The sequence below is a fragment of the Mastomys coucha genome, unplaced genomic scaffold (assembly GCF_008632895.1).
Source record: "Mastomys coucha isolate ucsf_1 unplaced genomic scaffold, UCSF_Mcou_1 pScaffold5, whole genome shotgun sequence".
Lineage (NCBI taxonomy): Eukaryota > Metazoa > Chordata > Mammalia > Rodentia > Muridae > Mastomys > Mastomys coucha.
This window is the reverse complement of record NW_022196911.1, coordinates 54436491-54447948: the sequence shown is the minus strand read 5'-3', so window position 1 is coordinate 54447948 and position 11458 is coordinate 54436491. Positions and strand designations below refer to the sequence as shown.

General features: G+C 55.5%; 1 protein-coding gene and 1 long non-coding RNA gene across 2 annotated transcripts in view; one reads left to right on the top strand and one right to left on the bottom strand.

The window, feature by feature from the left end:
* The window catches only part of LOC116078898, a 7551-nt gene extending 3313 nt beyond the window's left edge, over positions 1–4238 (bottom strand). The window contains exon 1 of the long non-coding RNA XR_004113652.1: positions 3880–4238. This is a non-coding gene — a long non-coding RNA (uncharacterized LOC116078898). The remainder of the gene's footprint in view (positions 1–3879) is intronic.
* Positions 3661–11458, top strand: part of Wnt3a (Wnt family member 3A) — a 43220-nt gene continuing 35422 nt past the window's right edge. The window contains exon 1 of the mRNA XM_031354224.1: positions 3661–3890. Coding sequence (XP_031210084.1) covers positions 3820–3890 — 71 coding nt within the window. The 5' untranslated portion in view covers positions 3661–3819. The remainder of the gene's footprint in view (positions 3891–11458) is intronic.

Below are 11458 nucleotides of genomic sequence, written 5' to 3'. Positions count from 1 at the left end.
CAGAAATCTGCCTGCCTCTGCCTCCCAAGTGCTGGGATTAAAGGCGTGCGCCACCACCGCCTGGCTGGCTCTAATTTCTTAATACCTAAATCCATAAGTTATTTCTTTTAACCTGGATACAGAGAAAACTCTATCTTTGAGCTCAGAGGACCCATTCCTCTGTGAAAAGGTCCTGAGAAGGACCCCAAAGAGTCAGGCAAAGATGTTCCTGGAAGGAAGGAAGCACTTGAGGGGCTGCAGGGTAGGGATGGAAGGGGCCACCTCTTCTGCCATGGAACCCCACCCTGCCTGCTCACTAATCCCTTTTGGGGGATGAAAATGACGTTTCCTCCAGGACCACTCATACATAACAATGTCTTTTCTCATCAAAACCACAGTCCCTTGAGTTTCAGCTCCAAAGTGGTTTCCACAGAGAAACCTCAAATGCTCTCAACCACCACAAGCCATTTGCAATACTGGCTCAGAGGCCCCACCCACGTCTCTGCCCCATCCTAGTTCAGCTGTCTCAGATGTGCTGAGAGAAGGCCTGGGGTTAAAGAGACTTGGTCTCAGCTGTGAGCATCCACCACATATTCACCAGGTGCTTACCCTTGTGATAAGGGTACAGATGCTCTCCCCCTACATACACGGTTTGGAAGCACATTGGCGGACAAGGGACACCCTTAGGAGACAGCAGAGGGCGCTCCTGGGAGCAACCTGATCTCCAGACAAGGAGAAATTCATGGGCAATGCATGTGCTCCCAGTAAGAGACAAAATGTAGGTATGCTGTGCACAGCACAGCCCTCCAAAGCCAGGCTGCTAGTCAGAGGGCAAGAGAGAAACACCGGGTGGGAGTGACAGCGGACACAGATCCTGAAAAGCAGAGGTGGAGGCAGAGGACAAGACCAAGGCCAGACTGAGTTAAGTAGTGAGTTCCAAGCTGAAAAAGGAAGGGAGGTAGGAAAGAAGGAGAGGGGAAAGAGAAGTGGAGAGCAAGGGAACGAGGAATAAAAGCAAAACAAACAAAAGCAGAAGGAGGGCCAGACGGTGGTGGCGCATGCCTCTAGTCCCAGCATTCAGGAGGCAGAGGCAGGTGGATCTCTGAGTTTGAGGCCAGCCTGGTCTACAGAGTGAGTTCAAGTTCCAGGATAGCCAGGCAGGGCTATATAGAGAAACCCTGTTTCAAAAATCAAAACCAAACAAACAAACAAAAACAAAAATGGGAGGATAGAAGAGAGGGGATCCGTGAGGTTCCAGCGTAGTAGAAAAGCCCTCCACGATAACAGTCCACACTAAATGAGACACCACCATCTTCTGGGTTCGTAGAGGCTGCTATTCTGCAGTCCAGGGATGAGATTCAGAAGAGGGCGGGGCCTCCCACATTACCTTGGTTGCCTTCAGATTCTGAGCAAGCCTGGCTGAGGGTTCCTTGGGAGGGGTAGGGATCCCTCATATGTCTCCTCCCACCTGGGGAACCAAGGTACTCTGGATTCCCCTCCTCCCTGTCCTCCTTCCCCCCCCCACCCCACCCCACCCCCCCGTAGCTGGTCTCACAGGAGCCAATACAACTGCAGGGAATCAAGGAAGAGCCTTTTCCTGAACTGTCCTAGATGCCCAGGCCCAACAGCAACTCCCACTTGCCCTGGCTCGGTTTGCCCTGAAGGCACAGTGTGATGACCCAATCCTCAGCAAGACAGCCCCACCTGCAAGCCCTGGTGGGAGGGGTGGCCTGAGACAACAGTACCTACATGCCTCTTTTGGTGGGATCTGTAAAAGCTCGATGGAGACCAAGGACAAGTATCCAGCTGGTGGGTACTTATTTTCACTCTCCTTTGTGTCTGGAGAGCCAGCAGCCCCTGGAGTGCTCCTCACCATGGCTCTAATCCCCCCACCCCCCAGGACTGGGAGGTGGAAGTGCTGGAAGCCTGCCTGCTGGGCTCAGGCCCCTATCCCATCCATAGCCCAGGCTCCCCCAGTAATTCGATAATTGGGTGGGATTTCACTGAGAGAGAGGGAAAGTCCAAAGTAGCGATGAGCCAGCTCTCCTCCCTCCCCGCCTCATTCCAGACTTCTTCCCTCTGAGAGTAGAGGTCTAGTAGTGACTCAGACTAGGGAGGGTGAACAAAGACTAGGCTCACTTAGACTGCACGGACTCCTAATGGTGGTGCATAAGAAAAAAAGGAATGGTTCTCTCTCCAAACTTGGGTCTCTTGATGCCATCTCCAGGTGACTCCTGGAGCCAGGATCTATAAAAACATAGAGGGCATCCTCAATATCATGAGCTCCTTTTACTAATGGTAAACATTGGGCAGGAGGAGGCAGGCTCTAGGGAGCAGCCTGCCTCTGTTTCTCTAGTCTGTACTAAGCTTACAGAAACAGCTGGGCATCTCTTGCTCTGAGAAGCAGTTCTGTACAGCCCACGACACACCGGAGACCACTTTATGCTCCCACCGAGCCACAGGGTGAGTCGTGACTCAAAACCACAGGTTCTTAGAAGTGGACAGGGCACCACAAACGAGCCTGAAGCTTGCTTTTATAGCTCTGTCATGGTGACTCTCTCTTCAATTCAAAATGCCACAAAAATTCCTGCTGAGCTTCCTTTACAGCCTCATGTACTGAGGACCAGTCCCTGGTGGGAGGTGTCTCTTACCTGCCATGCCTTCAAGTGCTCCAGGGAGAAGCTGGAGCGCATCCAAACTCGTACCTTGTCCTCAAATTACAAAACTCCCTAGGGTCTTTTCTCTGGGCTACAAAATTCTGCAAATGGCCTCACTTAGGAGGAATCAATGTGGAAATATCACTCTGTCTTCCCAATCAGCAAAATCATGTTTGCCAAAATCATTAGATTTCTTGCCCCTAGGTAGGCTACTGCCGCCTTGAAAGTGGTGGTTCCAGAACCTGAGAACAGGGGTTGTCACTTCCTTCCCATGAGTCTCTGTGTTCTCTGCCCTGGCTGGATACGAGGGAGAAAGTAGAGGGACTGATTCTTGGACTTGGACTCCCTAACAACTACCTTGCTCCGGGAGAGGGGTGTGGCTACAGACCGACTCCTGAGACAAGGTGATGGACGAAAGGAGCCTCTACAATGCCAAGGGCAAAAGACAGGATGTGGCAGAGGAGAAAAAGTGCTAGAAGCGGGCTGTTTGTCTTGTCCTGAACTCAGGAAGCACGGGACTGGAGATCCCGGGCCTGATCCCGTGACCCCGATAGGTTGAGATCCGAAGAACGGAGTCCGAGCCTGAGGACCAGGCAGTGTAATTCTCAGCTGGCAACAGCGCGGTCCTGGAAGGCCACTAACCCCGTGCACAAGAACTCGCCATGCACACCTGGGCACATCCAACACCCTGCGCATCCCGACGCCCATTGTACTCCCGGCACATACCAGCAGTGCCACAGCACCCCCTCCACGAACACCGACCGACACACCTCGCACTCGGCACACACACCTTCAGAACCCCAGGGCCGGGAGCTCTCCTATTCACCTTAGCACCCCGCGCACCCACGGCCGCGGGAGGGGCCAGCGCCGCCAGGCTCCAAACCCCCAGGGCCCCGCCCGCCCCCTGCCCGCCCCGCCCCGGCCCCAGCCCCGGCGGGCGCCCCCCGCGGCGCTGCCCCGCCCCCGCCGCCCCGCGCCGCCCAGGGCCTCGGCCCGCCGCCCGGCCGCCGGCCCACCTGGCGCAGCGCCGCCCTCGGAGCCCGTGGACCGGTGCACCCCGCGCACCCCGCTGCCACAGAGGGCCCAGCGCCACCGCAGCCGCGCCACCTCCCAGGGCCAGGCCAGCCCCGGCGTCCGCGCGCTCTCGGGGTGGACTACCCCCGCTGCGCGCTCAAGCCCCGCGATGGCTCCTCTCGGATACCTCTTAGTGCTCTGCAGCCTGAAGCAGGCGCTGGGCACCTACCCGATCTGGTGGTGAGTGAGTCTACTTGCGTTCGCCCCGGGGCCCCAGTGCCACCCAAGGGCAACCGCCCCCCTGGGGCAGGGCCCCCACCGTCGCTCTGCGCACTCTGCTGCGAGCTTGTTTTCCTTGGCTGCCACTTGGACCTGTTCGGGCCGCAGTTGGGACGCGAGTGGCGGAGCTTCCGGGGACACTGATTCCCCTGGCAAGAGGGGAGGGAGGGCAGTGATGGTCCATGCCGTCCCTGGCGTCGAACAAGAATGGCAGAAAGCGGGTCAGCACATGACACTACGCCTAGGCAATGGTCGAGGAAAGAGTGTAAAAGAGAAGCAGCGCAAGGAAGTGACTCTTCTTAGGGACCCTATCTTACACACACACACACACACACACACACACACACACACACACACACTTTAAAACAAAGTCGGCAAGACAAGACCGAACAGCTCGGGGCAGCGCAGTTACGTAAAGACAGTCCGAGACCGGGCGGGGAGTGGCTCGGAGCCTGCAGCAAGGCGCACCGGGGCCAGCCCGGAGCCGTGCGCGCTTCCCCAACGCTATTGCTGTAGCTTCTACGTGGCTGTCGCTGTGGAAGGGTCGGTCTGCTGTCCACAGGCTGACAAGGAGGGGTGAGCAGTAGGTAAAGTAAGGGATTTGAGTTTCCCGGAGTGAGAGGATTAGGGACCAGGTCCTGGAGCGGCTGGACAGCATCCTCCACTCCAGACATGGCACACTAGAAGACCCTTCTCAGCCTAGGGATGGAGTGAGACTAAGCAAAGGAAAGGCCCTGGCTCTCAAGCCCTACGTCCTCCGCACATACCCTGAGAGGAGGAGAAATTAGGGCGACCCTTCCTGGGGTGTGTGACACTCCCTCCCTCCATGGAGCGCAGACTTAAGGTCACGATCCGCTGCTCAGATCTCTCCTCGAACACTAGCGAGAGGATCGAGAGCGTCAAGGAACCCGCGCGCGCCGCTGGTGGAGACTCAGTTGGACAGAAGTCTCCCCCACAAACACGCGCACCACCCCCCAGGAACACTCCGACAGCTTGCCTGGAATTATAATAATTATGCCGAGGGGAAGGGGGGACCCAGCGAGCCGAAGTACATCTAATCCGATAATCATTTTTCTCTTCGAGATGCTTCAGGAAAAGAGCTGAGAAGCCTGGGGTGGGGATGCAGGGCTCGCGCCGCTGCAGGGATGGAGGGTGGGCAACCGGGAGTCGCTAGGGGCTGGAGAGGCTGCTGGGCAGCGGCTGCGCTCTACAGAGCTCAGCCTCGGCTTCCGTGAGATTTTTTAAGACCCGGAGGGGCACCTGTGGAGCCCTATGGCCTCCGGTAGCGAGGACTACGTAGGGCGCGTCTAGGAGCGCGGACACACTGTGAGGCGCGTCCGGGCGTCCGCGGGGGAGCCAGGGGCAGCGCGTCCGAGGGAGCCCCGCGGGCTGCCCGCTGCTACGCCAGGCTTCTAATTAGAACCCGCCACCGAGGAATTCCTGGGCTCAGGAGGAAGCGCCTTCGCCCCCGCTCTACTCCCATAAAGAAGGGCCTTGTCGCCAGCCTCCTGGCTACCCCGCGTCCTGGGACTTTTGTCCCTAAGGTCGTGGGGGGGTCACAAACCGGGTCCACCCAGGCCCAGAGAAGCATAGCCTCCTTTTCACCTGGGCTGTTAGTGCCCCCTCGGGTGCACTCGGCATTCTCCAGGTGAGAGGGGAGGGGTGTGAAAAAGTGAAGCCCTTAGCCTTCCCACCCCTCCCCTCAAAGGACCCGGGCAACCCTTTGGCCCCAAAAAGTGATACGGAAGTCCACCTGGTATTCATGGGGTTGGGTGACAAGGGCCACCTCTCCGCCCATCCCCTACTCCCACTTTGTTCTCTGTAGGATTCTCACACTTAACAATTCTGCTTCCTGAGACGCACCCCCCTCCTCGCTCTGGGATGCTGGCTTCCTGGGGCAAGACCTAGTTCCCCTCCTGCCCCCTCTATTCCCTCTCAGTCCCCCGCTGGCTGAAAGTATCAGCTGGATCGGGCTCGCCCACAGGATGGAGAGGAAGGGTCTCCTAAAACGGACCGGCAATGGCCGCAGTCACTTGGTACAGTGTGGTAGCTGGCTCTTTAATAAAGGTTATTTTGCAGTTTCTATTTACCCAAGCTTCAAGAGTCTTCTCTTTTCTCTTGCCCATGCTCTGGGGCCTAGATGAGGCATAAGCCCCCAATTAGGAGAAACATCATGGCTACTGCTGGATGGGCTACTGGTGAGCTCCAGACAGAGGCAAAACAGGGGACCTTTTCTTACTATTTGTCACATCCACTCTCAGCCTGCACGCTGATTCTTTTACTTGACCTCCTACCCAGCCTGAGCCTCCCTCCCCCTTTCTGACCCTCAGCTCCCCTTTCCTATGAAAGCGAAAGTGAACCGCAAGGAAGTTCCTCACCTGCAGGACCCAAACCAGGAAATCTCAAATCAGGAGTAATTAGGCTTTTGAAGATTGTGTAGGTCATGGCAGGGAGGAGGGAGAGAGGAAAAAGTTGGTGCTTCCCTGCTTCTTGTGGAACCATGAAAGTCTCCCTCCTCCCCAGGACCTACTCTGAGGGATGGGTGGTGTGTTTGTTCAACCCCATTGCCAGTCCTGATACCCCAGGCACAAAGTAAGACCTGTTCTGGGATCTTCAGGAGCTGGGGGAAGGGGCAGGCAAGTGGACCAATCCACATAGCAGAGGAAGGTTCTCTTTCCTCTTCCCACTTCCTCACTAGGTTCTCTTCTCACAAGGTTAGAACTGATTAGAAAGAGCCCTAGGGAAGAGGAGTGGTTCATGAGGTTGAATGAAAGTAGGCTCCATCAGAGGACTCACACTGGAGGAACTCTTTAAGATGCGCCTGCTCCCCCTTCCTCCTCCTTCCTTATCTCCTGTCTGGAGATGCCAGCCTTGTGACTCCCTGCTTCTCCCCAGACACTGAGCTAATTCGTGGCAGGGAATTGACTTTATTCAAACTTACAACTCCCTCTGTCCCCTCCACAGGCCACACTGTTGTGTCCCCACCCTCACTGGCCACTTCTTTCTGTCATCTCAGTTCTCAGCCCTACACTCATCCCATGCCCTCGCTACCACCTGGATTTCCTATCTGTGTCCCTGCTCCTTGCTCCTTTCCTTGTGGGAGAGCCAGTGTCCCAGCTCCCCATTCACCCTTCCTCATCAGGTCCCTCTCCTACGGACACAGGGACCACCAGCTCCTGAGCATGGGAAACACTGCAGAGCAGACTGGGGGCCTGTGTTCAGCTCTCTCATAGCTCCTCAGGCGCTTTTAACAGTTTCCTCTGTGGGGTTCTCCTTGATATCCCTGAAGCTGTGTGCTGTGTCCCAGGGATGCTTTAATGAGTCCCTTTAGGACCAACTGTAGCTCCTCTTCTCAGCACATAGGCGCCCCTGGCTTCTCACTCTTCTCTGCAGCCCTGACTCCCACACCCACTCCCACCCCCAGCCCTACCCCCACCCCCACCCCCACCCCATGCACTGCTGGGCACAGACAGCCTCCAAGGAGTTAGGGCTCTTAGCTTTCTTCCCTCCTCCTTGTGACCTGGTGATGGTTGCCAGCAGTCTGCCTCACGGTGGGGACAAAACCTGGTGGAGCACACAGGGTAGGTGGGGGGAGGGAGGGGAGGAAAGATGAGAGAGACTAGGAGGCATGTGGGTATAAGGTGGTGAGGTTACAGATGAGGTAGGTGGTCCATGTACAATGGCCAGGTTGCCAAGGTGAACAGGTGCACAGGCTGCCGTGCAGAGCAGAGGAGATGAGAGCACAGCTGAGCAAAGGCAGGTAGACTGAGGCAGAGGCAGGCTGAATTTCCTGGCTTGCTACAGGGCTGCAGATGTCACTCCAGAGCTGTCGTTTATGAGTCTTCCTCCTGGTCCAGCCATTAAAGCCTACCTCATCTTCAAGATCCTTCACCATCTGCCCACCTCTGTCTCTCAGTTCTCTATCTTTCTGTTTCCTCCCTCCTTCCCTTTCTCCCTTCTTCCAGTCTCTCACCTCACTTGGTCAGTAACTAACATAAAACTCTCACAAAGCAAAAGAAATCAGGACCCTACAGGATTCACCACTACTCCTAGTATCGCAGCTCCTTGGGCACTGAGCTAAGGTGTTGCTTCCTCAGAACTGCCAATCACTCAAACTGTCATCATTAACCCCAAGAGCAACATTCAAAGCCAGCCCTTTCTAGAGACCAACTTGCCAAGCTCATCCTGACTTTGATGCTCACACCCTCCAAATGCTATGGGATGGGGGGTGGGGGAAATGTCTCCAAGGCTGGGTGTCTCTCTTCCACCCAGCTTTATGTCCCCTTAAAATGACTTTCTATATCATTGGTATATAGCTTCCTAGACTCCTCTGTGGCCAGAAAGCAGAGAGTGAGTCAATTCAGTAGCACTGAGTATACTCTTAGGCAATTATTAATGGCCTGGTAACATCCCCTACATACACAGACATTTGGTCCCTTGTACAAACCTTTGGCCTACCCAGGCAGTGGTGATGCACAGCCTGTGTTTAATGCCAGCATTTGTGGAGGCAGAGGCAGAGGCAGAGGCAGAGGCAGAGGCAGAGGCAGAGGCAGAGGCAGAGGCAGAGGCAGAGGCAGAGGCAGAGGCAGAGGCAGAGGCAGGCAGATCTCCGAGTTTGAGGCCAACCTGGTCTACAAAATGAGTTCCAGTTCATCCAGGGCTATACATGTAAACCCTATCTTGGGGGAAAACCCAAAACAAAACCAAAACAAACAAACAAAACCCTTTGGCCTGGAGAGTCAGACCCTTAGCCACTCAACCATCTTTCTTTTGGTATGTGGTTCAGGATTCAGGAAACAGGACTAAGATTTGTCCCCTTGGCCTTCAGAATCAGAATATAATCAGTGCTTTTGGATATGTGACCAGAGCCTAACTGTAAAAGATCAGCCAGTTGTCTGTGAAGACGTGTGGTAGTGGCGGCTGCGGCAGTGGCAGTGGTTCGGCAGTATTGCTGCAGCTTAATGACAGTGCACCAACAAGTTGGGTTCTTCTCTGCTTGGTCTAGAAGGCATCTGTGCCTGAGTGCCAGCCTGAAATCACTCACCAGCAGAGTTCTTCCTCTCCCTACAGCCTAGGTCTCAGGTGTAAGGACTGTTGGCCTAGCCTTTGGGATTTCTGCCTTTGCCTCTGTTCTGGGAAGGTGAAGAATTAGGCTGTTGGGCTGAGAAGGTTCAGGAAGGACCATTTGGATCTCTGACAGTCCTCTCGAGGAGAAGGAGGATTTCTGCCTCTTGCTTGGCCTCAGAGACTGCAGCCAAGGGTGTAGAGAACTGGTAGGAGGCCGACCTAGGTCCAGGGTGTGAACAGGCTTCCTGAGGGCTTGACGTGGTACCAGTCTGGCTATCTAGGACGTGGTGAGTGGGTTCCCAGAATCCAAGGCTGGGAGAGAGAGCTGGCCACTTCCCTTCCCTTCTGAAGGCTGAAACTTCCAGGAGTCTGTTAACAACACAAGGGCCACATAGCCCTCCTTAGACCCCCACGAAGCCCTCTCAACTCCACCGTGTGCGCCTGAAGGAAATGGGTCTTTGTGGTTAGCTGTTGATCACATACTGCATTTGTAGAGAGTTCTGGGACTAAATCTCAGAGAGAAGGCACAGGCCCATGACCAGAGAGGCCTTAGCCATGTGGGCCCTGCCACCTGTACCCAGGAGCATTCCTCTCCCTTTGGAAAGAGCACACTTCCAACACCTGTCACCCTAGCCAAGCCGACCCACTCAGCATGGCTCCCTTTCTCTTCCTTGGCTTTGTCCTTCTGCCCTTGCAGCCAACCAGTAAGGTTGTGTTGAGTGGATGAAGGGGCAGAGACTTCTCAGTGAACAACAGACACTGTGCCCGAGCATGGTGGACACAGGGACACATTTTAATATTTCTAATACCTTCCCCCACTTCCACCACGTGACAACTTTCCAGCTCTGAGACCTAGAGGAACCTGGCCTCTGCCTCTACCTAGGTCTCCCTCCAGGGCTCCCCAGGTGACACCCTCGAGGTGTCTGATACATTGGAGCTTCCACATTCCTTCACCAGCAGAACGTGCCGCTGCCGCCCAGGGAGGCTGGCAAACACATGGCCGCCGGCGCGGGAGCCTCCCGCCTGCCAGGACTCGCTCAAAGTATGTGTCAGTAATCCTGCTGGCCCGGCGGGGCAGGACAGGCGCTGGCTGGGAAGGCTTCAGGCAGGGCCCTGTGCTGCCTGGAGTAAGGACTGGGGACCCCTCCCCAACTCAGAAAGTGCTAGAACCTCACGGAGGGCTTCCATTGTCTGGGGATGCTGTCCGTTCGTTCGTGGAAAGGCAGTGGATTGTTGGGGAATCTCAGGAACACAGGTACGGTGGGGACAGCTCTCCATTTGGGTGGTTCCTGGGCAGCCCCATTCAAGAGAGGACAGTGTCCATGAACAGAGTGAGCTCCGTACCCTGGCTCTCAGGTGTGAGTGTGGAAGCCTGGTGATGTCACTGAGAGGCCCAGTACCCAGAGAGTAAGGCCTGAGTGGGATGGATACTCCATCAACCCACAACATATGGACCCTTATCAGCAGAGACCTCTCTACCCATGATCCTCCTTGTTCCCTCTGGGCCTGGGCAGAGCCTTGGAAACCCCACCTGCTGGGATCCAACTCAGTGCTTACTGTGCCTGACTCCATGCCAGCAGCGGACAAGAGAAGTCAGGCAAGCAAGGCACTTCCTGCACCAGATATAGATGCAGGGAGAGGTGGACAAGAAACAGTCCCAGACAAGCAGGTAGCAGGGGCACAAGTATACAAGGCGTGTGTGTGTGTGTGTGTGTGTGTGTGTGTGTGCGTGTGCACACATGCACACAGAGGTCTGCCCATAGGATGTGACTCTCTAAAGTGAGAAAAGCAGTGGAGACTTGTATGTCCCACTCCTCTCTTGAAACCTCAGTTAGAATAAAGTCTATCACCTCATTGTGTAAATAGGGAAACTGAGGCCCAGGACACCAGAAAGGGTGTCACAGTGCTCAGGTAGCCTGGGCTCCTCACCTGTGTCTGTCCACATGCAACCGGCCTCAGCACCCCTGCCAAGTTACTTCTTCACACAGCTCCTCTCCGCCTGTCCACAAGCTCCCATCTAAACTGCAATGGGTCGCCTGTTTGCTCCTGGAGGCTCCACACTAGCTAACATGGAACCGGTGCCATGACACAAGGATGAGAAAATCCACTTGAGACCAAATAGAAGCTGGGGAGCCTTGGCCCGGGGAGGCCGATGCTGGCCAAGGCTGGGCTGGCATGCTGCCCATCTCTCAGTCCTGGACCAGCCTCCTTCCTCTACTGCATGCCACAGCCAGCGTCTCGGCTATATCCCTGGCCAGGTGCCCGGCCTTTCAACAGGAGCAAGGAAAGGAGGAGGGAGAAAAACCATTAGTGTTTGCCGGCTGCAGGCGTGGCTCACGTGGCCGCAGCCACAGGATGAAACCCCGAGTCTAAGGATGGAGCTATGTTCCAAAACATAGCAACCTCTAAGTAGACGGAGATGCCTACCCTTTTAAAGACAAACTAGGATTAAGTAATAATAA